Genomic DNA, 27,922 nt, shown 5'->3' with positions numbered 1-27,922 from the left:
CTCGTGAATTCCCCTTGACCTCTCTCCCCTCTGAAGACGGAACTCCTCTCATCTCTCATCTCACAGCTCTCACCTCGCAGCTCACTCAACAACTCTCATTCCCTTCGCCTACCTCATCGCCACTCGACCCCAACCTCCCCCCCCCCCCCCTTCCCCCCCGCCATGCCTCCACTCCCCCGCCCGGCGCTGCCCCGGCTTATAACCTACTACCAAACGCACCACACACCCTCGGGCAGTCCCATCTCCGTCCTCCCGCTCCTCCAACAGCCCGGCATCGCGCTCACACATCTCATCCTCGCCGCTATCCACATCAACGAAGACCCCGCCGCCCTCACCCTCAACGACCACCCGCCATCCGACCCGCGCTTCACCACCCTCTGGGCCGAGCTGCGCGTCCTCCAGGCGAGCGGCATCCAAGTCCTGGGCATGCTCGGCGGCGCGGCGCCGGGCACCTTCGCGCGGCTCGATGCGGCGGACGAGGCGACCTTCGAGCGCTACTACGGCCCGCTGGCGCGGCTGGTGCGCGAGCGCGGGCTCGACGGCCTCGACCTCGACGTCGAGGAGCCCATGTCGCTGGCGGGAATCGTGCGGCTGATCGACCGGCTGCGCGCCGACTTCGGCCCGGCCTTCGTGATCACGCTGGCGCCCGTGGCGGCGGCGCTGCTGCGCGCCGACCACAACCTGAGCGGCTTCGACTACGAGGCGCTCGAGGTGCTGCGCGGCGCCGAGATCGCCTGGTACAACGCGCAGTTCTACTGCGGCTGGGGCGACTGCAGCAATCCGGCCATGTACGAGATGCTGCTGGCCAAGGGGTGGAAGCCCGAGAAAATCGTAGTGGGGCTCGTGACGAACCCCAAGAATGGCTCGGGCTGGGTGCCGTGGAACCTGCTGGGGAATGTGCTGCCGCTGCTGGCGGGGAGGCATCCCCGGTTTGGCGGGGTTATGGGATGGGAGTACTTCAACAGTTTGCCGGGCGGAGAGCAAAGGCCGTGGGAATGGGCACAAGCGATGACTGCGTTGCTGAGAGGGAGGAGGACGACGGCGTCATATGCGCCCGAAGTGGTCGACGGACTCAAGCCCGCAGAGACAGCGCTCAGCGAAGCGGATCCCGATGAGGCTGGGAAGGGGGTTGCGGCGCCCGTGCCCCAAGATTTCGAGTATTACTCGGATGGAGGCGGCCAGTCGGACTAGGTGTGCCGGCTCCGCTTCGCTTGGAATGGAAGGGTGAGTTACCCCGTGCTCCTTCCCATTGGCATGACTGTTTGACCCGGAATGCCGAGGATTCGTGCCGCAAAAGGGGGATATGCTGTTTACTCGAATCGTCCATTCTCATCCTGCAGACTCACCCTTCTGCACTGCCATAGTATAGGTGCCAGCCTAACGCATTCAAGCCCGCTGTAGTTCGGCCAAGCGGCGCCATGATAGACGGGGGACGGACGTCAGATAGGGTGGGTGATCCCAAGCTCGAGCCTTTGATGACCCAAATGCCCTGCATCGGAGCAGGGAGAGGTCACCGGGCGGCGCGCGAAGATCACGGTTGGCCTCACCGCACCGCACACCGGCATCAGCATCAACAACTGGTACTATTCACAATCTGATGATGTAACGGGGCTCATCGGACCCGGGAAGGCGAAGCGGCGAAGCGGCGAAGCACTCTATACGTCAAGACCGATGTGAATTCCCGACGCAAGCTGCGCAGGCGCAGACAGCGTATGATGCTTACCCGTACCGCTCCCGCGTTTGGTCAGTAATCACAGACGGAGTACGGATACAATATAATTCGCAAAGCAAGGGACTTGAGGCAACTGCCGTAACGGGGCCACCCCTGCCACTGACGTCACGGCGAACCCTCGGCAACCCGACCTCTCTCTCTACCTGGTATGTCGGTACCTACTACCTACACACCGTCTCGACACCGCTGCACCGCTGCGTGCTAAGGAGACATAGCAATAATGCACCTTACTTGTAATCAGTATCGTAGACTAGGTTCGTGGGTTTGTTAGATTCGTACCTCAACTGATTCAATCCCAGCCACAATTTCACCGAGGCCAGGCGGTTTCCGTGACTGCTGTGCTCGAATCGCGGACTCGGGCCGTTGGCCTTCGCCACGTTTTGCTTTCGGCCGAACTCCCCCGTCGTCACAGCTCGCCTCCGTTACTTGGCCGCGGCACGCGATGACGGCAGAGAAACGGGACCAGACGGCCGGGCAAATGGCGACTGACCTCACTCGTGAAATCCGGGCCCGATCAGCAGGGTCTTGGCAGTTCGGTTGCCCGGCTGCCCGTCTGCCATCGCACTTCACCCTCACTCACACACAGTCATCCTCGCACGCCCTCGGGCTCTCACCTCTCCGTCACCGCGACCAGGTGTGATAGATGCACGTCAAACGCTGTGGCACCACCACCACCACCATCATTCCAAGCACTGTATCTTGGTCTGCTCGGCAAGAAGCCTTCCGGCCGCAGGACGACAGTCCATGGCAAGCAGGCAAGCAGGCGTTTTCTGATGACCGGCGTGACTGGCGAGCCTGCGGCGGATACCTACTCGCCATACATAGACAGTAGTACTTCCGACATGGACGACCCTTGCTCGGGGAGCGCATCAATAACCGTCGATCCGTCATCCGCAGTTCTAGATCACTCACGTACGGTGCTGTTGATTGTCGACTTGGGTTATTTGCATGCGCGCCTCTGTGTCATTGGAGTCCGGACGCAGATTTCGCCATTTGACGGAAGCACGCCAGGGGTAGAGGTTCCTCCAAAGATGATGATTCTTCCTCCTTCGCGCCTTCACGACTGTTCGAGCTCTCAGCTTATCTTCACCAGTGGGGAGTATTAGAGTCGCCATTGAGCCACCCCTTCTGCGGGAGGTCCACAACTTTTGCCTTTGAGATTAACTCCGGGGGTCCAACCTCTCCCCGTTTATAAAGACTGGGCCAGGTCCACCCCTTGCCGTCTGCACCGTTTCTGCACCGCATGTGCTCGCGTAGCGAAATCAAGGAATGCCTCTGTCTAGCCGGCAACAAACCAGCCCCCCTTCAGCAAGCAGGCTCCCCCAGTCATCATTTTCCTTACCTCATCACCCAGTTTCCCTGGGTCCCCAAATTTCTCAAACCGTCATCTCTCTTACCGAGACGCGAGCAATGCCGGCCACTGGAGAGTCGTCTTCGGTCTCGATGCCGTTGTCGCCGGCTCCACCGACCGACAAGGGCACATACGCCCGGTCGATGCAGCAGCACACAAAGCGGCAGATAGAAGCCATCTCGCAGTCGCAACCGAGGAGTGCGCAGCACAGTCACGATTCGCCGACCTTTGTGGCCGACGGCGTCTCGGGGCGCAGTCGGGATTCAAACCAACACAGCCACCAGACATGACGTGCCAAGCGGCGGCGACGGGCGGCGGTCGAGCGGGCGCCTGCTTCCGATCAGCTATCCGCCTGGGAGTATGAAAATGGAGAGGAAAGAAAAGAAAACAACAACATATGCATCTGCGCGATGGACTGCGGTCCAGGAAGACGACCAAGCTCGAGGAGCCCATGACCATGGGCTGCAAAACGGGTGACGTGACACATGACGAAGCACAATGAGCATACATGAAGGGATCTGGCGCACGGGGCTTAGTTGAGCTGGTTTGCATCTTGCATCTCGCTTTGGGCGGGGTACCGCTGTTTGGATTTTTGCGAGCACGGCGTTGAATGGATACGGCAGGACAAGCAACAGACGTTCTCGGGCCTGCGCTTTGATTAAATGCGGCCACTTCAACCGAAAGGGATGGACTTGCGCGTGCGTGTGATGCTATCTGCAAGATCTAACCATAAGTGCCGTGTCCCTGGCGGCCCCAATTGGGGCCAAGGAACAAACTCACCCCGTCGCTAAGCAAGTCGAAAGTCGAAGTGCCGTGCTGATCGTGGCCTCGTGACTTCGGTTCATGCCGATCCAACTGGATTCGCTCAGACGAGCGGCTGTTTCTTCTTGATGCCCAACAGTGCCGCATGGTCCTTCTTCTTCTTGACCACCCGTTTAAAGCTCGGAGGCGGCGGGATATCCGGCGTCGCTGCGGCCGATGAAGGCTTCGAGCCGGATGTTGACGCCGCCGCCGCGGAGCTTGAGCCGGACCCGGGCCCAGAGCCGACGGCACCTCCGTTCACATTCCCACTCAACACACCATCCCCATCTACCCCATCCTCCTCGACAACCTCCTCCAACAAATCCTGCCTCCTCGCAAAGGCAAACGCCCTCCTCGCCGCCTCCGCATCCTCCTCATCCTGCCGTCTCCTCTCCTCTTCCTCCGCACTCAGCACCCCATTCCCAAACAGATCCCCCGCTTCTCTCTGCGCGTTTTTCAGCCTCTCGTTCCGACTCCTGATCTCGTCCAGCGCGTCCGCCACGGCCATCTCCCTCTTTGCCTCCTCCGTCTTGGCCTCGAGCTCGGCCATCGCGTTGCGCTCCTCCTCGCCCTCGGCCTCGGCCATCTCGCGCTCGAGCCGGTCCAGCCGCTGCTCGTCGGTCTCATCCGCGGCGCCGCCGTCGAGGCCGCGCTTCCACGGGTCCGTGTTGCGCTTCGCGCCGCGCTCGACCACGTAGTCCTGGTTCTTGGGGTCCGTGCGGAAGACGATCTCGGCCGAGCAGCGCGTGCAGCGGATGTAGAAGCGGTACAGCTGGATGCCCAGGTAGCGCTCGCCCGGCGGCGTCTCCTTGCGCGCGTTGAACTTGCGCCCCCGGTACATGTACTCGCCGCACGAGACGCACCGCAGCGAGAAGGGCGCCATCAGCCGCACCGTCTGCACCTTGGGCCCCTGGGCTTGCGAGCCCTTGGGCTTGCGCGCCCGCCCCACGAGCGAGGGGTCGAAGTCGGGCGGGTAGTATTTCCTAGCCGACGGGTTAGTATCCTGGTAGATCGGGGGAGGGTGGGGGGAAGAAAGGAAGGGGGGCGTACGTGAGGACTTTACGCTCGGACATGGCGGCGGTCGGGTATTAGACGGCGGAACGATGTAAAATAGGCGTTTTAATAATCGCGGAATTCGCAAATGTTCGACGGCGTTTTAAGCTCGCGAAGACGTGAGTTATTGCTCGGCAATTTGGGAGTCAAGTACTTGAGAAACGCGATTGCTGATCAACGCGGAAGTTGGAGGTAAGAGGACTGGATCCACTGTCACCGCCACCCCCTCCGAATACAGTGTTGGGTTAGGGTTAGGGTTCTATGACTGTCGACGGCGGTCGCTATGTGAAGACACATGGGAGGGATGATCAAGGTAGACAGACAGCACACCAGCAAAGGTCCTAACAACTGGGGCTAAAAAACTTAGCACTGTCTAGTCCTTGATCCCGACCTCCAGCATCTCGGCCAGAAGATCCCACTTCGCAGCGGCCTCCTCTCTGCTCGCTCTAGCCACGCCCCTTAACCCGCTAGCAATGAACCGCAAATGCCGCTCAAAATCCCCGTGTAACTCCCTCAGGACAAGCGCATACGGCTTCTTCGAATCCTTTACTCCATGCCTCTTGACCATCCACTCCCCGACCACCTGCGCCGCCCCATCCTCCTCCTCCCCCTCATCGTCCTCACTCTCCACCCGCCTCCTCTTCGCCCTGTCCCTCCCCGGCGCAGGCGACCTGTAAGGCGAGGACATGACCGACAGCCGCGAGATCTCCGCGTCCTCCTCCTCCCGCCTCGCCGTCTCCGCCCGCTGCGCGTCTTCCAGCCTGATGGCCAGGTCGAAGACGTCGAGGATGCAATCGCGGATGGGCTGCAGCTTGGCGCCCTGGCACGACTCGGCGACGAGGCGCGCGACGAACGCCGCGTGCGCGGCCACCATGTCGTCGACGTCGGCGGCCTCGCGCAGGTCCGCGCGCAGCCGCGCCGCGTTGGGCGCCAGCACGAGCGTGGCGAGGTAGGTCGTGACCGTGTTGCCGAACCAGAGCAGCTTGCTGCGCAGCAGGTAGTACGGGTAGCTGGCCCTGTCGGCGGGGCCGGCGGGCTGGGGCGTGAGGATGGGGTGCTGGAGGACCGAGATGGCGCGGCGCGCTTGCAGCAGAAACGTGAAGATGGTTTGGTAGCCCTGGATCCCGTCGTCGGGAACCACGATCTGCACCGGCCAGCTGAGGCGGTAGCGCAGCCGGATGGCCGGGAGGCTGAGCCGGACTGAGCTTCGAGACGCCAGCCCGCTATGCGCGAGGCCGCGCGGTTCGACCTCGGCGGAGAGCCGGTCGCCGTCGATACAGCCCGAGAAGGCCTCTTGAGCGATCTCGGTTAAGGTGAAGCGGTCTTTCCAGCTGCTGCTATAGCTGTCCAGGTGTCGGAAGACGGACGAGGCAAAGGTGTCGAATCTCGCTCCGTCCGACATGAGGTAGATGCGCTGCAAGGCGTCTAGGTCTTCGGACAGACCGTACGAGCGGAAGAGCAGCTCGCGGAGCATCGCTGCCGCAGAGTGATGCTTACTCCGGATCCACGCATGGAACGCGGCGCTGAAGAGCTCGCTAAAGGGTGCCAACTCTGCCTCATCCGGGCACACCGTCGCGAAGTCCATTTTTGGCTCGGCACCAGGTCGGTATTTCCTGGTTGACTCGTGCTGTTTCATGTGCTTCAGCACAACAATGCTCTTCCCAGCGGTGAAAATGCGGTGGATTGCAGGCTTGAGAAAGCGAGGGGCGTGGAGGCTGCCCTCTGGAGTGCGCAGCAGATTGAACTGGCTCTTCCAGATCTGCGGGAGCGGCAGTTTCGTCGGCGATTCCGAGACGAAGAAGGTCCTGTCTCCCGGCAGAAGCTTCCCTTCTTCCATCCAGAGCCGAATGGGCTTCAGATATACCTGGAAGCAGTCGAAGAAGATGGTGCCAAGCAACTGGTAGACAGAGCGACTGCCTTGCAGCTGGGCCATGCCAACCGCGTCGTACAGTAGCTCAAGGCACCGGAAGGCGTGGGAGTTCCGCTCCTCCTGGAGTTGACGCACAATATCTGCCAGAGAATAGAGCGGCGTCAGAGTTGGGCCCAGCTCCTCAAGCACGCCCGTGAGGCTAATGACGACGTCGTCCTTGTTGGCGATCATACGGGCCTGGATCTGGGACAGCTCCAGGTCGAGCGAGTGCAAGGCCTTTTGCACACAGTCTTGGAAGACTTGGAGAAGAGGTATCTTCTCCCTCTGCTTGGCGAATGCGCGCAACGGGGCAAGCTTGCGGCCGCACTCGGCGAACGAGGTTAGCAGGGCCTTGTAGGAGTCCAGGGAGACTCCGCGGAGCTGATACTTCGGCATTGGATTGCACCCGGCGTCGAAGAGGTTGGTCTCAAGATCGGCAAGCATGAACAAAACTTCGCGAAGCAGCTGAGTGGTCGAAATGGGTATCCTCTTGGGCCTTCCATCTGCAGCGGCGGCGGAATCATGTCGCCACGCCTGGGCCGCTTGGACTTGCTTCAACACCTCTCCTCCCAGCGGCTCGATGGAGGCCAAGGCTTCGACAGTGGGCTGACTTTTGCCTTCTGCCGAGGACGTAGTGGTCAGCGATTCGAGAGACGCCTCCGAGAGGACGTCGACTTCGTCCTCATCGCTGGAGCCAAGCGAGTAGTCGACAAAGCGCCAGATGTCTCTTTCCTGCTTCCAGCCGTCCTCTCTGGCAATGTCCCGCCAGGTCAATGGGGGTGGGGCGTCCTCTTCAGGCTCGACCAGTGCATCCAAGTCGCTAAGATTTGACTTTTGCGCGGGCTGGTCGGCGAGCTCAAGGAGCAAGTGCAGCACCTCGGGCGTGGTCTGGCTGCGGTGCGACTCTAGGGCATCCAGTCGGATGCGCAAGGCGCGTGCGAGGGCATCTCGGCCGACAACGCAGAAGCGCTCCTCCAGTCCGTCGAGGCGGTCCTGCACCTCAAACTGGTTCGTGCGCGTGAAGGTGTGGTGACGCAGACTGCGCAACACAAACTCGCGGTAGGCATCTCGCCTCTCGCGCTGGGCCTAAACCGCGTGAGCCGAGGACCACGGAAAGGCCGAAAGGAGGAGGAAGAAATAAAAGGCGCACCTCCGGGATGGAAGTGAGGGCGGCGACGAGCTCGTCAGCTAGCGCTCCCAACTGCGCGAGATATGCCATAACGTTATTGCTGACCCCGTCGAGCCGCGCATTCTGCCTGGCGTGTGTATGGACAGTACTGGGTGGTGGGCCCGCTCTCGCCCAGGGGCGTCCTGGATGAGACGCGATCCGTATTCTGGAATCTGACGACGCGTTCTGTCCTCACGCTTGATGAGTCAGGCCATCGCGAAATTCAGAAGGGTTGCAGACAAGGTTTGCTGTGTGTGGTGAGGAGTCCAATAACAGGCGACTGACACGGTCTCAAGATCCGTCGTGGTGGTTAAGGTATCCAGTGAGGTGCAGTTGCACTGCCAGTACGGGCGCCCCGTATTCCGTATTCTGTACGGAATATTGTAATTTATACACACCACATCACACTCTACGGAGTACTCGGTGAGTAACGTTATGGAAGGCACGGGGTCTGTTGCTTGGCAAAGCTTGGTTTGCTGCCGAACCGAAATTTTGGCCCCCTGCCCCGGTCCCACTGTCCCGGTTTCATTGCGGGCGATGGAACGCGCAAGCTGCAGCGCCGGAAACCGCGACGCGCCTGGCCATATCCGACGCTGCGGAGCACTAAGTAACACAAGAAACCGAGCCGCGACATCTTCATCTGACGGTTCGATGAGAGACCCAAGCCATCGAGGTTGGACGCCGGTCATCCGTGCTGGTTAGCGACCTGAAGATAACCCACGCCCCTCGTTCCCCGCAACCACAGTCCACAATCAGGCCAGTCCGACTTCAACATGGCCATCGCTCGCCCGGTGCGAGCCCTGGGCCTGGCGGCCATCGTTATGTGGTGCTTTTTCGTCTGGCAGCTCCTCAAGCCGACAGCATCGCTAAGCAGCATTGGCGACAGCCGCCTATTGCCCACCGAGCGAGACCCCAATCTAGATCGTGAGGACAGGACTCTCCCCCACCATTCGCGTCACCCGCTGACACAGTCAAGCGACCGGCGAGCCCGAGGGCATCCTAACATACTCGTCCGACGAATATGCGCCCGGCCCGGCTGGCACTGCCCGCATTAACGCTACCTTGCTGGCGCTGGTGCGGAACGAGGAGCTGGATGGCATGCTGCAGGCGATGCACGATCTCGAGCGGACATGGAACCACAAGTTCAACTATCCGTGGACCTTCTTCAACGACGTCCCCTTCACCGCAGAATTCAAGAAGAGGACGCAGGCCGCGACAAAGGCCGAGTGCAGATACGGTACGGACACGGCGGGCTATTCGCCTTCGGGTTTGCCCCTGGCAGGGACTGACGGGTTCCAGAACTCATCCCCAAGGAGCACTGGGAGGTGCCATCGTGGATCAACCACGACCTGTTCATTGAGTCAACCAAGATCCTAGAGGAGCAGGATGTGCAGTACGCCACGAAGGTGTCGTACCACCAGATGTGCCGCTGGAACAGCGGCCTATTCTACAAGCACCCCGCGCTGGCCAACATGCAGTACTACTGGCGCGTCGAGCCCAAGGTGCACTTTTTCTGCGACGTTGACTACGACGTCTTCCGCTACATGCAGGACAACAACAAGACGTACGGCTTCACCATCAACCTGTACGATGCGCCGCAGTCCATCCCGTCGCTGTGGCCCGAGACGCTCAAGTTCATCGCCGAGCACCCCGAATACGTGCACGAGAACAACGCCATGAAGTGGCTGACCGACAACATCCGCCGCCCGGACCACAACACCAAGGCCCAGGGCTACTCGACCTGCCACTTCTGGAGCAACTTCGAGATAGCCGACTTGAGCTTCTGGCGCAGCAAGGCCTACGAGGATTACTTCAACCACCTCGACCGCGCCGGTGGCTTCTTCTACGAGCGCTGGGGAGATGCACCCGTTCACAGCATCGCTCTGGGTCTGTTTGAAGACTCGAGTCGCATTCATTGGTGGGTGGCCCCTATCGGGGCTAGCATGACGCCGCGTACTGACAGACCTTTCAGGTTCCGCGACATCGGCTACCAGCACATCCCCTTCTTCAACTGCCCCAACTCGCCAAAGTGCAAAGGCTGTGTTACCGGCCGCTTTACCGATGGCCAGGCCTGGCTCAATAAGGAGGACTGCCGGCCCAACTGGTTCAAGTATGTCGGTATGGGCTAAGCCATCCATCCGTATCGCAGTGACGGCGTTAGCCCGGGTTTGTATATACATCTTTACGGTCATCGGCACGGTTTTGGACTATCGCAGCATATCGGGAGGAAGATGGTGTCCGGCGCAGATGTTTTTTTTTCCGCTCTAGGTTTTCGACCCTGAAAGTGGTGGTCATGGCGGGACGGTTTTAAGAGGGGGATAACGGGTACATACTTAGAGAAGGCTTTCTAATGCAGACAGGTGAATCATGCTCAATAACTACTCCATATTTATTGGTGGCAGGATTTCGAGGAGCGGACGGCGCATGCCTCGCTCAACCCTCACCAAACACCGTCACCACGCCTGACGTGCCACCGACGCAAAACTGGTTCCCAAACCCCCCGTCTTTCCACGCGATGCAGCTCACCACGTTCTTGCGCTCCTTCTCCTTCCCGTCCCTCCCAATGATCTTCTTCCGGTGTTCGTTGCTATTGCCCCACGGAACTGGGACCGTAGCAACCAGCCTCCCCGTCAGCAAGTCCCACGCCCACACTCGCCCTTCACTCGCCGCCGCCTCACTCCCGCCGCCGCTCGTGGCGGCCATCTCATCCCCCGCCACCACGAACCTCTCCCCGCCGCCGAGCACGCTCTGCACCCTCAGCTCGGCGTTCCTCCAGCCGGCATCCCCGTACGTCCTCAAACACGCCCCATTCGCGCGGTCCATCAGCCGGATCTTGCTATCCAGCGAGCCCACCAGCACCGTGCGCCCGTCCCGCGCCAGGCACACGCTGGTCACGCTGGCGGGCAGCACGTCGGTGACGCACCGGCCGGCCCGCACGTCGTACGTCCTCACACGGCCGTCCACGCTGCCGGCGACGATCTCGGGCCCGCACACGGCCAGCGCGCTGACCGCGTCCCGCGCCTCGCTCAGCACCTGCACCGGCTTCCCCCCACCGCCACCACTGCCGCCGCCGGCGCGCACGTCCCACACGCGGACGGTGCAGTCCAGCCCGCCCGAGACGACGAGCGAGTCGTCGGCGCCGGCGAAGCACACGGCGTTGACGCGGCCGGAGTGCGAGTGGGCCGTCGACGCGGCGCCGAACCGCCGCACCGTCTGCGCCGTCGCCACGTCCCACAGCAGCACCGCCCGGTCGCCGCCCGCCGACGCGAAGTGCGCGTTGCTGGCCGACACGCTCAGCGCGAGCACCTCGTACGCGTGCGAGGCGTAGGTCTGGATGAGCCGGCCTGTGGGGGGCGCCGCGGGTTGTGGAGGCGCGGCGTGGTGGGGTTTCGTGATGGTGTTGGTGGAGGAGGCGGTATTTGCTGAGGTGGTGGTGGTGGATGAGGGGTTGTACAGCCGGATGGAACGGTCAGAGGAGCCCGTGAGAATGTAAGTCCCTGGCGAGGCGGAGTAGGCTACCGCATGGACGGGGCCTGTGAGGCGGGGTAGGTCAGCGCGGATCCTGAGAATGCCGGGGATGGGGAGAGGCTGGAGGCTGGAGGGCGGGTTTAGGGGGCCAAGGGGGGCGGAACGAGGCTCAAGTTGCGGGGTTGACAATCGCTCAACAAGTCCGACGCTCAGCTCGCGATGGCCTTGAGCGGAGCCAGCGCTAGTGAGCAGCGTAGCTGCTGAGCCTCGCGAAGGACGGCCAGTGGGCGCAAAGGGCAAGACACCGTAGACTGAGACCAGGATTCGTGCATATGCAAGAGGAAGAAAATAAACGGAGGCAACAGCCGCAAACAGAGCAGCTGGGCGGAAACCTACCATTCGACCCGAGCAGCTGGGCCACAGGCCGAGTGGGAAACTTGGCCGTTCGCTGGCTCATGATCAACCACTTCGAGGCACAGTCGTCAACACGGGCATCAGCAAGAACCCTGCAGATAGCCGCCCATCGTCATCATCCTCCCCCGCCGAGTTAACGTCTTATTGGCGCCGGATTGCGAGGGAAGCCGCTGACTGACCACCAACAGCACCTCTACTGCCCTCCCTTCCGCCCGCAGCCCCTAAACTCTAGGCGCGCTCTCGACTTCTCTCCCCCTCTTTCTGACGAGGGAACAAGATCCTGCGCTCTTCTCCTCAATCCATTGACTCGCAGTTGCGTTTCCGAGTCGTGATCGGAGGCGGCCAATGTCAAGAAACGTGGTGACCGAGTCAACAACTTGTGCGGCTGGCTTGCTTATGCTTGTTTTTAGTTACTTGAAAGTTGTTTTTAGGCCGGCCCCTTCCTCTTGATGCGTGCCGCCGTTGTTGATTGACGCCGTGATGAAAGGATCGAGATCTGACAGGCCAAATCGCCAAAGTTTAGCTGCAGAGCACGACAGATTCCAGAGCTGGCCTCGGCCAGTCGTTGCAGGCTCAACGCGGTTAGTTAGCGCCGGGGCTTGCATCGCGGCGGTGGCGCTACAGCCACACCCCCACGCAGCTATCTGCTCGACCCCCGCCCCCAAACAGGCACTCTTCGAGAAGGTGACTGGAAAGACAGACGGCGCCCCCACTTCCACGACTCGTCCGATCCTTCGCTCCGCCAAGAACAACCCACGCCGCCTCCATGCGAGCAAGCAGCACCGGCGCACGCGCTCCCAATAATAGCGCCCCCAACCCAAACCGAACAAGGAATAACCGCAGAAGACCAATCAGCAGCAGACCCCTGCCTGAATCGATAGCACAACGGATCCGCCCCAGCGGCACTCGAACCTTCCTGTCTGGTTAAACCGGACCGAGAGAAGGTTCCATTATCATAGGTCTAAGTCCGTTAGCTCGGCGTTTCATCGTGCAGGTGGATCGGACCAGCCCAATTCTTGCGCGGCCGGGGCCGGGGGAGCATATCCCAGGTGAGCAGGTGAACTTCAAGTACACAGTAGATTCGAACCCCGACAACAACGTGAAGTCGGGTCGGTTCTGCCTCCGCCGGCCTCAGCCCGGGGCATGGTTCCAACGGTTCGGGGAGAGAGCGCTCATTTCCGATAACCAAGTCGAGATTGGTGGAGGATGGCGACTTTATCCACAACCTCATCCTCGGCACCTATCAGGAGAGCGGAGTTTGCACGACGGTACACAGCACATAGGTGAGCCTGTCATGCCTAAGCAGGGAAAGAGGTAAACAACGCCAAATATGCTTGTAAGGAAGGCGCTAAGATGAGCTGCCTTCATACAACGAGAGGGTAAACAACAGGGTATAAGTGCTTGAATAAATACAGGTATCCAAAAGAGAAAAAAAATGGCAGCGTTTGAAAAGAAGCTTCGTTGTGTGCAGGGCAACTCGCCCGTCTTCCCCTCCTCCCATCTCTTCCCCTTTTTGACAACAAGTCCAAAAGCCAAAAACCAAACTCAACGCCATGGCAGACAATGCAATGATGCAAGCTGAGCCAAGCCACCCAATACCAATGCACCAATACATAGATAGATAGCAAAAAAAACAAAACGAGAAGTGAAGGAAAACAGAGAAGCCAGCCCCGCCCATCCATTGCTCCGTGCCATATGCCAGGGGCGAACCACGATGCCATGAGACATTAACTCTTCTTTCCCGCGTAATATATCGATTCAGTGGTCGGCCGTTTCGTCATTGGATCATAGAGCTGGGGGACAGCTATCCCCTTTCGCTGGCTGTCGTCGTCGTGGACGCGGTCCAACCCCTTCGGGCGCAACCCTTCTTCATCTGTCCTTGACCCACGTCGGCCATTGCTTGGCGGACGCCTTGTGTCCGGGAACTCGACGCCAGCCGATCGAGCCCGTGGTCCATCACTGTTTCGGCACCGTCGCATCCTCTCCGACTCTTTCCAATCCCCCCAACAGCATTTCTCTTTTCTCCCGCCTAGATTTGGTGCAGCCATCGGAGCCTTTGAGGCGTGATGCGGGACCGGAACTCGAGGGAATCAGCGCGGCCTGAAAGCCCGTCCATGTCGTTTCTCGTCTGCCCGGAGCAGCACGTTCAGAATCTCGTTCTCAACGTGGTAATGGCGGAAAAGGTGAGAAACAGGCGTCCCACCGCTTCTGCCCGTCTTAGAAATGGCATGCCTCGATTGACGCCGAAAAGAAGTTGGCCGCGGCAGCAGAATCGCTACCCGTTGTTGGTGATTGCCGGTCAAAAAAAAAGATGATTGACGGCAGATGGCGTCCAGTTTGCGTATATGGACGCAGCGTCTCGCCCCTTTTGCTCCCACCAGGGGATGCTATACACGAGCATCAGGTCTTCTAAAGGCACTTTGTCAGCTCTGTCCGTAAACCAATTCGGGCAATAAAGCCGTTCGCGAGTGGAAAAGGGCGACGAAGCCGTGAAAAAGTCAAGGACAGAAGGCAGAGCACGTACGGGTCAGCTTGCCACGGGCGGCGCAAGACATCCTCGTGAATACGAGGCAAGGATTCCGGTTGCCGCCACGTGAAAGCCGATCCTGACGGGTCAGGGGTCGGTGCTATCGAGGACATTCCGGGCGTCGGGCTGTAGTGTTCGTAGCCTACACGGGCCTGCTTCCGAGGCATCGAAGTTGCGGGATCGGGGCTCGCCGGCCGGACCACCGTTCGTGGCGAAATCGACTCGCTCGAGTGGCTACTGGGCCGTGTGTAGTCGGTCGCCTGCCTGGCGATTCCGCCCAGCCGCCGTAAGTCATCGGGTTCCGCAGGCGGCGGCGGGGTTGACGGGGATGTGTTATGACCACCTCGAGGCCTATAGCACCTGCGTTTAGTATCACGATGGGGCCGCTCCTGCACGCTTCGCCGACGCAGGACTCACGCATTCTTGAACTTGCAAACCCTGCCAAACTTCTCACACTGCAAGCATCGCGGATAGTCCGGGTCGCACTTGATCTTCTTCTCTCGGCAAGTCACGCAGGCGATGGCCAGTCTCTTCCTCGGCTTCCCGGCCTTCGTCACACCCCAGTGCGCATTGACTGCTTCGCCATCGATGACCGTCTTGCAGTGGCTGCCGTCGTCGTAGAAATAGCACATGCCTTCGCCCGGGACCTCGGCCGCCCGGACGAACCGGGGCAGGAAATGAGTTCCTGTCCAGATCCTCGGCCCCAAACCATCCTTCGCCGGAGGAACCTCCGAGCCGACGCTGCTAGTCGGCGTCGCAGGCGGGTTGTGCGCCGGGATTTGCGGTGCTAGCTGCTCACGGAAATCCGTTCGCCGACTGTCGTCTCGAGGGGTTCCCGACAACTGAAGAGGATACCTCTCGACGGAGGATTGGTACGTCTGCTCGCGGCTGCCGAGTGAGTATTCCCGGCCAGCGTCTTGCTGAAGCGACCATTTACTCCCTGAGCTGGACTCTGCGCGCCCATCCTGCCTCTGCTCTTGCCGAGGCAAGGGTGAAAGCGGCCCGGGGAAAACCCGGGGAAGCGAGGGAACCTGAGCACGATCCTGGAACCTCGAGTCTAGCAGGCTTCGCGGTTGCGATGCCGCAGAAGCTGGCGAGGGGAAGTAGGAGGACGAACCCACTGGCGGCCGGAGAGAGTGGTCGAGGGGCGAGGAGGATGTGTAGGTCGCCGCCGGGCGATCTGGGAAGGCGGACGGGAACGGATGCATCTGTGAAGGTGGCCCAAACAGGCTGCTCAGAGAAGGGAGCTGTTGGCGTGGCGCGCTCTGCTCGAGAGCAGACTCCCTGCGGCTCGAGGTTTCCTCCGAGCCCTTGCCGGACGACATGTCGCTTGCCTTGACGGTCGGGTCATAGTTGGACATAGGAGGAGACGGCGGAGCACGCGGATTCCAAAACCGTTCCTCAGACTGCCGCAAAGGAAAGGAGGCCGAGTCCGGGGTGAGGACTTCAGGTGGCGTATCTGGGACGGCCGAGCGGAATCGAGGTTCGAGGGCGGATGGAATCCCCATTGAGAAAGACTGTGGTTGGTTGGTGCGGCCTGAGTTGTGTGTAGGGCTCTGGCAGTGTCATTCCCTCCCAGTCGAGCAGCGAAGCGGCCAAGGTAAGGGAGAAACGTCGAGGCTGCCGTCACTGGCTCGCCCACACACACGCAGACACAGCAGACAGACACACACACACACGCACGTACTCGAGACAGCGCAGTGCAGTGGCTCGCCGCAGGGCTGCTTCGGGCTTTCGTTGGGGGTGAGTGGACTGGCAGCTACTTAGTAGACATTCGCCGGGTAAACGTGCGCAGTACACAGGCGGCGCAGTCGACTCGGGGCCAAGGCCGTTCCGACAAGGACTGTGTATGCGGCCAAGGCGAAGGGTACCGATCCCCGGATAATTGAACAATAACGGCGAGGCGCACAAGCGATGTGTTGGTCTCAAACAGTTCGAGGAGCGCAGGGGGCTCCGGGTCCACTGGACAAGGTGCAGCTGGCAACGTATAGGCACTGACCGGGTTGCTGTGCGTCGGGGCGAGCCTGTCTCGCGGTCTGTACTGGAGGCGAGGAGAAGGGTGTAGTGTAGGACTGGAAGGTAGTGTACAGGAGGGCGGAGAGGCGACTATGCCAAGTATGTATGGGCAGAGGCAGACGAGATTGGGCGACGGTTGAAGGGCCGGTGGTCGAATGATGCAAGCAACAGAGAAGCCGGGCCTTCTGTCGGCCAGACTCTGGAGTCGTCAAGATCCCACCACAGAATAACCACAGACCGGGTAACAGGGGAGCAGGCGTCCAAAGGGCAACCTGGGGCATGGCACCCTGGGCGAGGGTTTCGAAGAGGGGGTTGCGCGTTGCGCGCGGTATTAGCATGCTACACTAGTGCGCCGAGGAATGTACACGAGGTGTACACTAGGATGAAGGCCAGCCCGGCCCGATGGGTGCTGATGCTGCTCGTCAGTCTGCAGAGCAACCAGCTGCCATTTTGGTGGGCTGTGCGGATGTTGTTCCTACCCCTGCGGGCCAGCTGGGGAGACCTTTTTCCAGCAAGGAAGACTACTGCGTTAGCGTGGGCTCCAAACCCATGGCTTTCGGCAGTGCGGCATGGCGGCGCGTTCTTCAGACGCTGCATGCAGTGGTGAGCGAAAAGGGAAGGGAAAGCGGGCTGGGAGGGCGGGCCCAGGAGATCCTGCAATACTCGATGCGAGCACACTCAAGAACCGTACCCCCGACACCGAACTCGTCTGCCGTCGGCATTGGTGGCCGCGGGGACTGTCAACACAGCCCAACACCTCTGCCATATCACGTTAACGCTGTTCCATTCTCAACCCATCCGCAAACACATTCTGTCTGGTTAGCCGTCGTGGCGGCTTGCGAGGCAGAGGAGGTGGGGGAAAGGTGGGGAGGGGGGGGGGAAGCAGTCGGGTGTGCCTGTCCTGTGTATATTGACGTACTGTGAAGGGTACCGCAGTAAGCCGGGAGGAAGGGGGAAGTTGGGGGCAAGGATGTGCCGCTTGCGAGACACCCCGAGGAGTGGCCCACGGATGGAAGGCTACCACGAGGCAAAGAGGGTTCGGGAAGATAAGAGGCTGGAAAGGGAGAATGTGTGATGGACCGGGACTGCCAGTCAGGGGCAAGGACAGGGGCGTTAGCTGGGGTCCCCAGGGACAGCTGCCAAGAATGGTGAATGGCGTCGCGTCGCCCAGATCGGGAAGAAACTCCTGTGCTCGGTGCTCTCATGGCTGGCCACGCTGGGGAAATCGGGCCGCTTTGCGATGACAACGTGCTTGAACGATGCAGTGTATTCGCCGTCCACCTGGGCAGTTTGGTGGTCGGGTGCCCTCCAGAGCAGACGATGCAAGGAGACCGTTGGAGAAAGCGGCATTGCCTGCTGCAGTACTCATGTCAGAAGGACTGTATTACCGAGTACATCCTGAAATCCGACAGCATTTGTCCCGCGCAGCCTCATTGCATCGGCCAGCCGTGCCGCGGCGTTGTTCTGGAACTTTGTTCTGCCCGCGGGTGCGAACAAGCCAGGCGGCGCAGGGCGGCCGCTCGGGTGCAACGCTGTTCTTCGCCTGGGTTCCGGTAGGCGAGCCACTTGCCTGAACGAGGCAGAGACCCGGCCAGTGAGTGTTGCAGAGGCGTCGTGTAGTTATCCGCTACGCCGGCCGCGCCGCTGATGGATAGAACACTTTTTGTGAGCTTCTCTGGGGTGGCGGCAAGGGCCGGCTGCGCAAGAATGGGTAACAAGGGACAGGGCACCAGGGCCTGTTGATCTCGCAGCGGGCAATTTTGGAGCTGGCGGGGAGATTTTAGGCGGGAGCTCGGCATGCGGATGAGCATTGACGATAACTACGCGGGCAATCCCAGCACGGCATGGTCCACCCTTCTTCGTTCCTTCCTTCATCCACTCACCACCTACCTCAGCGGTCGGATGACCGACCTGTATTCTGTATTCGTACTTCCACTTTCGTACTGCTCCTTCCTTTCCCTACAACTTCCCAACGGTTTTGTGAGCGAGCACCTCGGTAGTCCATTCTTCTTTCTCCGTATCTAAGGTACCAGGTAGTTTATGGAAAAAGAATGGCCCTCCAGGTGGACGGTATGTGGGGTCAATCAGCCGAGAGAGCGAAACCGAGGACGTTGCTGGCTAAGCAGCCTGCCTGTCATTCCGCAGAGTACCTTAGTGTATGCACGTAATAATTGTCTTCAGAAACAACACAGGATCCCATCTTCATATCACTTTTGCTGCTGCTGGATTCCGAACTACAAGCCCAACAATAATACCTCGTCATCCCCTGCCTGTCGGGTCCTTACAAGTATAGTTTGAACGCGGGCGGCGAAGAACATAGGACGGACTCACCTCCTCGAGCATGCATGCAGTGTACATACCTGCACCAGGAAGCCAGAGGGTTGTTCATCTCTTTTTGGCAGCCAGCTTCTGCAAACATGAATTACCCTCCGAGACGCCTCGCCACGATGTGCCCATCTGAGATGATTGCCGACTCCTCGCCGCTTCAATAAGGTAGTGCAGCCAAAGAGCTCCTTCGGTCGCAGCAGTTGCACAGCGTGGAGAACAGTGCGTTCAAAGTCTTGCCAGAGCCCCCCGATCCCAATGGCCGAACAGCCCCGAACCTTGCAACAACGGGACACCAGATAACAACAACCCGGCTAATACACTGCATCCACACCACGACACAACACTACACTACTGTGTATGATGGGCTCGGCATCTCGTCGTTAGCTCGATTCCAATTCCCCGGGTTCTCTTCGGTGGACCCGAGGACACGCCCACCAACTCGTTCATGCACCTCACCTTCCCAGTGTCGTCCACCTGGACTGCCAGGACCCAGGTCAGTGCCGAGGCCTGTGGCCCGAGCGCTGGATGTTCGCGAGGGGGCGCCCGGACGCTATGGAACGAGACCCAGGCGAAAGTTCCTCTGGTCTCAGACTTGGGAAAAGTTTCTCCACCACTCACTCACGGCATCCCAAACCCTCTCCGTCGCGTCATGATGCATGAAGGATCGTTGGTTTCGCCGGAGCGTGCGGATAGCGCCGGCCACCGAACGCCTTCCCGTTTCGCCCAAGCCGGCGGGCAAGTCGTCTCTCGCCTGCAAAGAACAAACGCCACCAAAACTCCTTGCCCAACCAACGTTCGGCTGATTTCGCCAATAACTGCGGGATACACCACCTCCATAAGTACCTAACTATACGCTAGCGAACTGCCGCGCGGCCACTCACTGCCAAGGACCGCCACTGCTCAAGGAGACGTGAGGCCATCCATGTGCAGCCGTCAAGCGAGGTGCAGGAGCTGAACTGCTGCAGACTGGCTGAGCAACAGCCGAGTTCAAGACACGTGGGACCGCCACGGCAGTCCAGAGATGGGGCCTGGTTGGTCGCCCGTTGTGTTTTGCTCACACGCCACGCAGTTGGCCAGATCGCAGTACAGCGATTGCGCTTAAGTACTCTGCCGGACTGCGATGGTTGAACAAACTTGTCCGTGCTTGGAGACCGAGGTGGGTGCGGTGGAGCAATCAAACCCCAGGCCATCGGATGCAGCAGCTCCTTTGCTCCGCCCTTCTTCAGGCGCCTTCAGGCGGAGGTTGCGAGTCAACACAGAACCCGGTGGGTCTGTCGGCAAACCGCCATCGCGACGGGCGTTGACTGCCTTGTGGCCATCATCCGAGATTCGACCATGAGGTGGCTGACACTAGTTTCCCCTTCACCCAGGACCTGCAAGTCCTTTCCTGGGAACCGATTAGCCAGCCGTGCCTTGCTGGACCGGTCATTATCTCGCTCTGGTACCATAAATTGCCGTGCATAGTGTACAATGGCAGATCCAACGGCGCCAAACACGGGTTCAACCGCGCGAGGGCTTCCCGGTCTGCGAACCAGACCATCTGGTGTGCTTGGCTATGGATGTCGCCACCCACGGTCGTCGGTCCGGAGCGGGAGCTCGAGCGTTGAGTTGGTCGTGCTCATACGACGTTGCATGCGAAGTGTTCCCGTACATAGTAAGTACGAGCATCCTTTGTTGGCTCTCCAACCTCCAACGAACAGCGAACAGGGCATGCGGAAGACAAGATCAGTCCCCAGCGACTGCAGCGCACGGAGGACCTGGCTTGTCGCGATTCTCCGAAAATGGTGGCCTGCATGATACTATCTGGGCACCCGGAAAGCGCCAGAAGCCCCCGGCGTCCGAAAATCGTTCGACCTTCTCACCTGATTCGACGACGCGGGGCCAGCTCCGGTGTCCAATAGCCGGCGTACGACCGAGGTGGCATCGTGCTCAGATTAGTGTATCTTCACAAGTGCTGCAACGTTCCTCCCGGTGCCAAGTGCACACACAATGCCAGGCTCCTGGGTCGAAGAAGATGACGCGGTTGGGCACGCAACGAGACAACTTCGGCCCAAGAGAAGCCGAGGCCAGCAGGCCAGAAAAAGTATCCGCGCGGAGGCACGGAGGTACACAAGTGCCCGGATTAGAGGCCACGTGATGGAGCCGCCGAGGTGGTAGACGTTAAAGAGGTCCCGCCAAGACTAATTTCGGCCAATTGTCGGCAATGTTTTTACAGCGTTTTTACGCAACCCCGATCGCTAAGACGTTTACTCTATCGCCAAGGGGTTAGTTCGCTAGGGGTACGGGGGGCGGCGCCAGCCCCCCGCTAGTTAGGATTCGGGTTAAGGTTAGGGTACAGGTCAAGGTTAGGATACGGGTTAACTTCGTTTTCTTTTCTTTCGATTTGGTTGAGGTTTCGCGAAGTTGTTGCTACGAGTCTTTGCGATTCTTCGTTGTTGATGTTGCTCGAAGTCGTCGTGGCCTTGGCGATTTGTAAATACTTGTAAGCGGTAGGTTCCGAAATTAGTCTTGGCGGGACCTCTTTAACGACGACCGCCGAGGTAACCCGTTGGAGGAAAAGGTAAATATTGCCTGCTAATCAGGGGCAGTTAGTGTAGTTTCAGTGATTGTGTAGTTGACAGGTCTGCCCATGGTTCCAGACCCATGCGGCGATAACCTGAAGTTTGTTCCCGCCAGCCGGGCTGCCCGTGGCCTCCATCATCGTTCTGGGAAAATCTCCCGAGACACGGGCATGCAATGCCTTGAGACAAGACACAGTATTCCGCACGCCGTAACTATACTGTAGTCGAGTGAGAGTTTGATGTCGAGTCAGTGGCGTTCCAGTGCTCCGTCACTGACCATACAACGCAGCACCTTGTCTCTTGCTCGTTCGCAGTTCGCAGCGCCGAGCCGGTGATTGGCCGCCACAACGGCAGCAGCCTTCCTCGTGGGACGTGATGCCTCGGAGCATTTGTTGTTTTCTTCTTTGTTCAGGTATTTCTTATCATTCACCTTGTTCTCCAAGACCCTCGGTGAGAGAAAACAGACGAGATACGCTTGGCGCGACGCGCGAACGAGCTAACATAAGGCATGGCCCCGTCTTGATCGCTACATTTTACACAACCCTCGGACATTAGTTCCTTTGTACACTTTTACACTACACTATGACTTGGGAAGACTACACTACACTAGTGTAGTGTAGTGTACACTAAGAAGGGACGAACAGCAACTAACTGCGGAGGCTGATGAGATGAGATCGCCCGTGCGTTGCGAATCGTCGCACCATCTCGCATTCGGACGCCGCTTCCAGTCGGCGATCTGCCAGGGGTTCGGGGGTTTTGGCGTGGCATCCCGGAGCAACGGTCAGACCAGCGTCGCAGTCGAGTCGGGCTCTGCACCTACTGCGTTCACGCAGTTGGACAAACAAGTTGCGAATGCGTACGTTGAACTTAGAGGGAACTGGATTTTTTTCGCAGCACTCTGCTCTCTTTCAGCACAGAGTTCGGAACAGAGGGCAGAAAAAAAAAAAAAAAAAAAAAGCTTTTCTCTCGCCCTCGGGTGGTTACCTTACTACCTGAGATCAGGTAGGCAGTTACTGTTTTGTTAGCGGCAGTTCTGGAACGGACATTGCTGCAGGTTAGCGTGCACGGACAATATCGTCTGGAGACGAGATGACTTGACCCGGAGGAGCGAGCTTGAAAAAGCAACATGACAACGGGGCAAACCGCTGGTCTCCAACTCTGAAAAAGAGAGGTGTGTTTCCGGTTTCCGGGCCTCAAGGGGCACGCAGCACTCATCTATCAAAGTACACTAGTAAATGTACACGTGTACATACACAGACCATGGGTCACGAACTATTTGGAATCCAACACCGACGAACCTGGTTGCAGAGATGAACGTACTGTAGTATTCCGTAGGTGTAGTACGGATCGAAGGGGACGATGGGATCCAGATTTTTCCCTTCTCGGAACCTCTTGCAGCTGACATATGCGACGGGATTGTTGGTCGTTTCTTCCAGAGTTATTACCACAGGACTCTGTCTCGTTTCGAGAGCCTCCTTTGCTTTCTGTGCACACCCATAACCCTCCATAGCCGAATGGGACGCACGTCGGCCGGCAGAGTGTAACATTTGCCGGGGGGTGTTGGTCTGGCCTGCTGCACCAGAGTGTAAAAAGTTAATTTGTTGGCGCCTCAGGGATGCAGCCTTCGTTTAGATTTCGAAGGAGAATGGAAGGAGTTGTGTAGTGTAGATCTGGCCTCAGAAGAAGAGCGAACGAAGGGGGAGGAACAACTCAAACCAAGTGTGGCTGGCTGCGTTCGATGACGATGCAACCATCAGCTGGCACCATGACGAACACCAGCAGGCTGACGCCACGCCCGCTCATCAATCCCAAACCAGACCACGATAGATATCCGTTGACGAAGTGACTACACTACTGCACGTATCTTGCAGTTTCGTTAGCGTAGGTGGGGAAATCTCGCAAGTGGTGACTGCCGCGAAGGGTAACACCACAGGTGACAGACAACCTGAAAGGCAGCTCCCAGCCTCCTCACTCGGCTCTGTGAAGCCGGGCAACAAAATCCAGGGGAACATCAGGGGTACCGTAGGATGGGTAACCCGGTGCAAAACGTGGTACTGTGTTCAGTAATTGCTGCGCAGGAGAGGGCCTCAGGTCGTTAGGGACCAAAGTCCAACTCCGCTTCTCCGCTCGGCAGGACAAAAACTTGCTTCCGCGTAGTGTCGTGGATGCGGCGGCAATGGGGCAGAACTGAAGGATTGACTTGAACGAGAAAACAGCCGAGAACCAGACGGCAAATGCCGGCGGACCAAGTGCTAGTGTCCACTACACTACACAAACACCTGGAGTACGCACACAGTAGGCAAGCACGGATCTGTACTGTGCGCATACGCAGATCTGGGGTCTGAGGATGGATTCGCCAAAGCAAGACACTACCTAGCGTTATCGCTAACTCCACAGCGCTATTCAGTAAAAGGGCCGGTTGGAGCCCTCTTGTGACAGTCTCGCCCAACTTGTCACCATCGCCGTCCTTGTGCATGGACCTTTCCATTCGGGTCAATAACTAAGGTACTGTGTACACAGTAAGACAAGAGATCCAGTAGGGGCCGGCTGAGATGCTGTAATCCGTACACTACACTGCTGTGTTCAGTGCACTACACGACAACACAACGGCTGCGGATACACGAAAAAAACATCCCACTCACCGGATCCGGAAAAGCGGCACCTGGCAAAGTTGCACGCTGCAACGCTACGGACGCGGTTTTGGGACGCTGCGTTACTGCGTTAGGCCCTACTGGGAGCGAGGTAACGAAGTTCCACGTGCTGTGGAATCCCCTTCGCATTGCCGACATGGGCACTTGCTGCGGCCATTCGCCGCTGGCGTCGTATGGCAGCGTTGCATCTGATGTGCCCTCGGTGTGTGTTGGCGCGGCGTTTCGATAGTCTCGGGGCAATCAACGTCGAACGCTCCTCAATGATAATGAGCAGGGGGGCGCGTTAAGATCGACGGAATTGTATCCTGGGCCGCACAGCCGGGTCGGCTTCCCCCCCCCCCCCCCCCCCCTGCGGGGAATCGGTATTGTTCACCCTTCCTCGCGTTGCACGTTGCGTTTGACACCCAGGAACAAACCTGTACGGAAGTACACTACACTACAAGTATTAACCTCGGTCCATCAACTCCACAGCACAGGAACTGCTCGGTCCATTGTGTTCACTTGCTCGTCAGATGTGTTGAGGAGCCTCCTGAGTCGACTGCCGAGCATCCCCGGATCCCAAAGTGGACCCGGACTCCTGGACAAGCCATCCGTCTCCAACCCCTGTCCCTGAGAGCCACGGGCATTGAACCGGGCATATACTACACTGAGATCACCGGGAGTTTTTATCCTCGTGATGATGATCTTGTCGTCGTCATCATCATTAGTGTACACTTATGTCAGCGTTGCTTCGAGAGAACTCATCGGCTTGGCAGTCAAGGGTAGCCGGTTTGTCAGCTTTTATCCTTCGAAACTGCCCCTTTTGGACAAAGCGTGGGGTTGTTTGCCATCGCTCGCGAGCTGCTGCTGGGCGGAAACGGACAACTTGACGCCCCCAACCTCCATGTCCTGGCGGAGTTCCGCATCAATTAACCAGAGGTAAACTACTTCCTCCCAGGTCAGGAGAACCCATCGGGTTAACTACTACCAAACCCATCGCACAACCCGGGAAGGGGTGTGGCGAGCGGTAATGCAATGGGAGATTGCCGCCGCAAGTGCCGTGGTTTTGGCGTCTTTCATCGGCGGGAAAGTGCGCCGACATGTGTCTTGTGTGCCTATACCGGGCGAATTATAAGACAGGCATCAAATCAAACCCGAGACTGATGCAGACTGCCGTTGTCTGGGGTACACTAAGAGTACCACAGTACACTAGTTAGTGGTGGTGGGTCCGTCGGTGTCATTGAAAGTCCCGGAACATACACTAGTGTAGTGATTTTGTCGCGTCCACTCGACGGATTACATCTGAGTGTGCGTCCTCGCTGGAGCTACGGATGATCATCACTTCACTACACTTCCTAGTTCTTGAAGCTGTCATCAGCCGGCAGTCAAGACGGCGCCAGCAATCCCCAGGCGGTGTGCACCCTCCCCCGCGTCACCACTGCCGTGATCGGCCTGCCCGTTGGGGGGTCGACGATCACAAGCCGCCTCGGCGCCATCGTGGCAAGCCAAACGGCAACTAGGCTCGATATGTCCAAAGCCGCGGTCGAGGTAGTTATTTTTAGGGGCGGGCACCACACATGGCAATACACTACACAGTGCACTAATGTAGTGTACTTATGTGACACGGTGATATAGTCTGTGTGTGCTGTGTACACTAGTGTACACTAATGTAGCGTGGGAGAGCTTGCTCGCTATGTGTCCAATCCGCGCCGGATGGGGGGAGCCCGAGATCTCGTCAACGCGTGTGTGTGCGCACCGTCCGTTCCGCGGGAGACGAGGAGCGCGTGGAAACGAGGTGTTCCTTTCAACTTCGAGAACGACCGCGTTCGCTTTACCTGACTTGCGTGCTGGCGCCGCAAACCTTCCCGGCCGGGGCTAGTGTGCGCACTAGTGCAAAGGTGCGCTGAGCAGCAGAAGATTGGCAGCTGCTCTTGTGGTGCTCGGCGCTTCGGTACCAGATCATGCGGAGTCCGCCCAGTCCAGGGTCCTGCGCTTGTCAGCACCCCGGGTGCCTGTCCGGTAATATCGAAGCGGCAATTAGCCTGTTCACATGGAACGGGCGCAACCTGGTCAGCCCTCGCGAAGGCAGGGATAACGATCATTGGATGGACTGCGCCGCATCATGCACCGACTCGGCATTCCGCTCCGTCAAAGTGAAGGCGTGCCCCCAGCCCACCGGTGTCCAGCTCGAACAACGTTAACTTTCGACGCGGCTTCGCCGTCAGTTCCGGCCCCTGGACCGCCCTGCATTCCTTCGACCGTCGCCAAGGAGGGATTGTCTGTCGGCACTTCTAGCCTTCGTTCCGCGGTGCCCCCGCATCCTGCGATTGTCCGTCGCGCTAACCTGACTCGGCGAAAAAAGAGCCTTCGCATTCGTTCCCGATGGAGGCCGCCGGGAGAGCAGGCGTGAAGCAGAAGGGCTTTCTGTCCTGTTTTCACAGCCAAGACCAGTCGAATTCCTCGGGACCCGAGGTGCAATGGCTCTTTGGGACGAACCGAGTTCCCGCAGCCTTGACCGTTCGGTCGCGCCCGCCCGAATCTTGGGGGTTTGCTCAGATGAACTACCTACGCCAGTAATGTAAACAGATCCGTCCAAGATTGTTGTCGCAACACAAGGAGATTATCGCAACGGCCTCCTCACTGAAATTGGCCCTGCGGCTTAATAGCGGACACTATCGTCCCGTCCGGCTGCTAATAAAAGAAGTGGCCCGCGCCCCGGATTTGGGGAATCTGGTAGAGTTGGCCCGTCCGAACCCTTCATAAAACCACATGGTTAAGGACGACCCCGGATCTCCCCTTCAGCCTCCGTGCCAACCTTATCTGCGTAGTTATGGTTTTGATGAAGATGCCCGAATTTACGGTGCCGAGCAATAAAGGGTCAACTTTGGGACGTCATGCGAATAATTCCTCGCTAAACAACCCCCCATTCCTTTTTCATCTGTAACTCGGCCACAGCCACGAGTTGCGCCAACGGATAGAAAGAGGCATCCAGTTATCCAGTACACTCGCGGGATTCCGGGACGCGATTTTACTGACTCTTTTGAGGGTCACTGTCGAGTCGTCTTCTCGAGAAGGGGACCCAACGGCAGCAGCCTGGTTTGGGAAGCCCCTTTTGAGGCGCTTCTCCGCATGTTCCTTCATGCAATCTCGGCATGGTGCATTGCATGGCGCGAGGTCCCTCGGCAAACTGGGTGATTGCGACGTCGAGGTTGTCTTGGACAAGTTACTGTGGTAAGGACTCGCGCCAACACAACCTCACCCCCAAGTCCGCAGGCCCGTCAAGGTTCGCAGCTGGGACCAATGGGAAGGACCGCAGAGGCCCGCGGAATGCAACGTTGACCACTCCGCGCCGGCTTTTCGCCGGAGGGCGAGCCGGAGTCGTACTCGGGGTGGACAGCATTCTCAAAATAGACTCCAATCGGGAAGGGCGGTCAAGGTCCTTTCGGCGAAGTTCTTAATAACACGGGGTAAGGAGCAAAGGAGCAAAGGAGCAGTGCCCTTTGCTGGTTGTGCACAGTAAACATGCGGCATCGCAGGATCTCTGGAAGCTGCCTGGACGGCCGTTTTGAATTGGGGCGTCCGACAAAAACTCCTGGTCCCAAGAATAGCGCTATTTACGAAATGTTGAGGAGGACCCTCCTTCTGGTCACGGACTGAGGAGAGCAAGTGATCCTCGGAACCCAGAACCGGCTCGGGACCGGAAGGTCGATGAAAACCAAGATTCCGTCCGCCACTGGTGCGGCTAGTTGCGAAAGCAAGGCCTCGACATTTGGAGTCGTCAGCGGGCGAGGCGGGGCAGGGCGATGCCATCGCGGGTTGACGTGCTGTGATGGTCGTGTAGCTCCCAAGTGATCTTCGCAACTCTTCCCGCAAATTCGTGTCGGTGTCTTTAGGCCTGTTGTTGTTACAGAGAAGAGCTCCGCTTCCTAAGGAGGTTACACATCGTATTATGTATCGATCCACC

The 27,922-nt window shown here is 58.9% G+C and overlaps 8 protein-coding genes across 8 annotated transcripts; 4 read left to right on the top strand and 4 right to left on the bottom strand.

Annotated features, from left to right (window-relative positions):
- Positions 1-162: 162 nt before the first annotated feature.
- On the top strand, positions 163-1,191 carry THITE_2041478 (glycoside hydrolase family 18 protein; the record flags this gene model as incomplete). Its single annotated transcript, XM_003648987.1, has 1 exon — positions 163-1,191. The coding sequence occupies one exon, from the start codon at positions 163-165 to the stop codon at positions 1,189-1,191; it is 1,029 nt and encodes a 342-aa protein (XP_003649035.1).
- Positions 1,192-2,799: 1,608 nt separating this feature from the next.
- On the top strand, positions 2,800-3,699 carry THITE_2107167 (uncharacterized protein). The gene is made up of 3 exons (XM_003648986.1): positions 2,800-3,007; positions 3,075-3,601; positions 3,662-3,699. Exon 2 carries the CDS (start codon positions 3,143-3,145, stop codon positions 3,371-3,373), a length of 231 nt encoding a protein of 76 aa, XP_003649034.1. The 5' UTR covers positions 2,800-3,007; positions 3,075-3,142; the 3' UTR covers positions 3,374-3,601; positions 3,662-3,699.
- THITE_2107164 (uncharacterized protein) lies at positions 3,695-5,133 on the bottom strand. The gene is made up of 3 exons (XM_003648985.1): positions 4,935-5,133; positions 3,864-4,867; positions 3,695-3,797 (listed from the first exon to the last, which is right to left on the bottom strand). The coding sequence occupies exons 1-2, from the start codon at positions 4,955-4,957 to the stop codon at positions 3,949-3,951; spliced, it is 942 nt and encodes a 313-aa protein (XP_003649033.1). The 5' UTR covers positions 4,958-5,133; the 3' UTR covers positions 3,695-3,797; positions 3,864-3,948.
- THITE_2107161 (uncharacterized protein) lies at positions 5,134-8,360 on the bottom strand. The gene is made up of 2 exons (XM_003648984.1): positions 7,997-8,360; positions 5,134-7,932 (listed from the first exon to the last, which is right to left on the bottom strand). The coding sequence occupies exons 1-2, from the start codon at positions 8,063-8,065 to the stop codon at positions 5,311-5,313; spliced, it is 2,691 nt and encodes an 896-aa protein (XP_003649032.1). The 5' UTR covers positions 8,066-8,360; the 3' UTR covers positions 5,134-5,310.
- Positions 8,361-8,704: 344 nt separating this feature from the next.
- Positions 8,705-10,295, top strand: THITE_2107159 (glycosyltransferase family 15 protein). The gene is made up of 4 exons (XM_003648983.1): positions 8,705-8,938; positions 8,991-9,251; positions 9,314-9,932; positions 9,987-10,295. Exons 1-4 carry the CDS (start codon positions 8,788-8,790, stop codon positions 10,141-10,143), a joined length of 1,188 nt encoding a protein of 395 aa, XP_003649031.1. The 5' UTR covers positions 8,705-8,787; the 3' UTR covers positions 10,144-10,295.
- A 59-nt stretch (positions 10,296-10,354) lies between these two features.
- THITE_2107156 (uncharacterized protein) lies at positions 10,355-12,166 on the bottom strand. Its single transcript, XM_003648982.1, has 3 exons — positions 12,076-12,166; positions 11,879-11,988; positions 10,355-11,547 (listed from the first exon to the last, which is right to left on the bottom strand). The coding sequence occupies exons 2-3, from the start codon at positions 11,937-11,939 to the stop codon at positions 10,448-10,450; spliced, it is 1,161 nt and encodes a 386-aa protein (XP_003649030.1). The 5' UTR covers positions 11,940-11,988; positions 12,076-12,166; the 3' UTR covers positions 10,355-10,447.
- A 2,547-nt stretch (positions 12,167-14,713) lies between these two features.
- Positions 14,714-16,139, bottom strand: THITE_2107154 (uncharacterized protein). The gene has a single exon (XM_003648981.1). The coding sequence runs from the start codon at positions 15,782-15,784 to the stop codon at positions 14,837-14,839; it is 948 nt and encodes a 315-aa protein (XP_003649029.1). The 5' UTR covers positions 15,785-16,139; the 3' UTR covers positions 14,714-14,836.
- Positions 16,140-24,988: 8,849 nt separating this feature from the next.
- On the top strand, positions 24,989-26,159 carry THITE_2125310 (uncharacterized protein; the record flags this gene model as incomplete). The annotated part of the gene is made up of 5 exons (XM_003648980.1): positions 24,989-25,048; positions 25,318-25,506; positions 25,594-25,598; positions 25,632-25,702; positions 25,870-26,159. 5 exons carry the CDS (start codon positions 24,989-24,991, stop codon positions 26,157-26,159), a joined length of 615 nt encoding a protein of 204 aa, XP_003649028.1.
- Between the last annotated feature and the right edge of the window lie 1,763 nt (positions 26,160-27,922).

The sequence above is a fragment of the Thermothielavioides terrestris genome, chromosome 1, assembly GCF_000226115.1.
Source record: "Thermothielavioides terrestris NRRL 8126 chromosome 1, complete sequence".
NCBI classification, from domain to species: Eukaryota; Fungi; Ascomycota; class Sordariomycetes; order Sordariales; family Chaetomiaceae; genus Thermothielavioides; species Thermothielavioides terrestris.
This window is presented reverse-complemented; position numbering and strand designations above follow the sequence as displayed.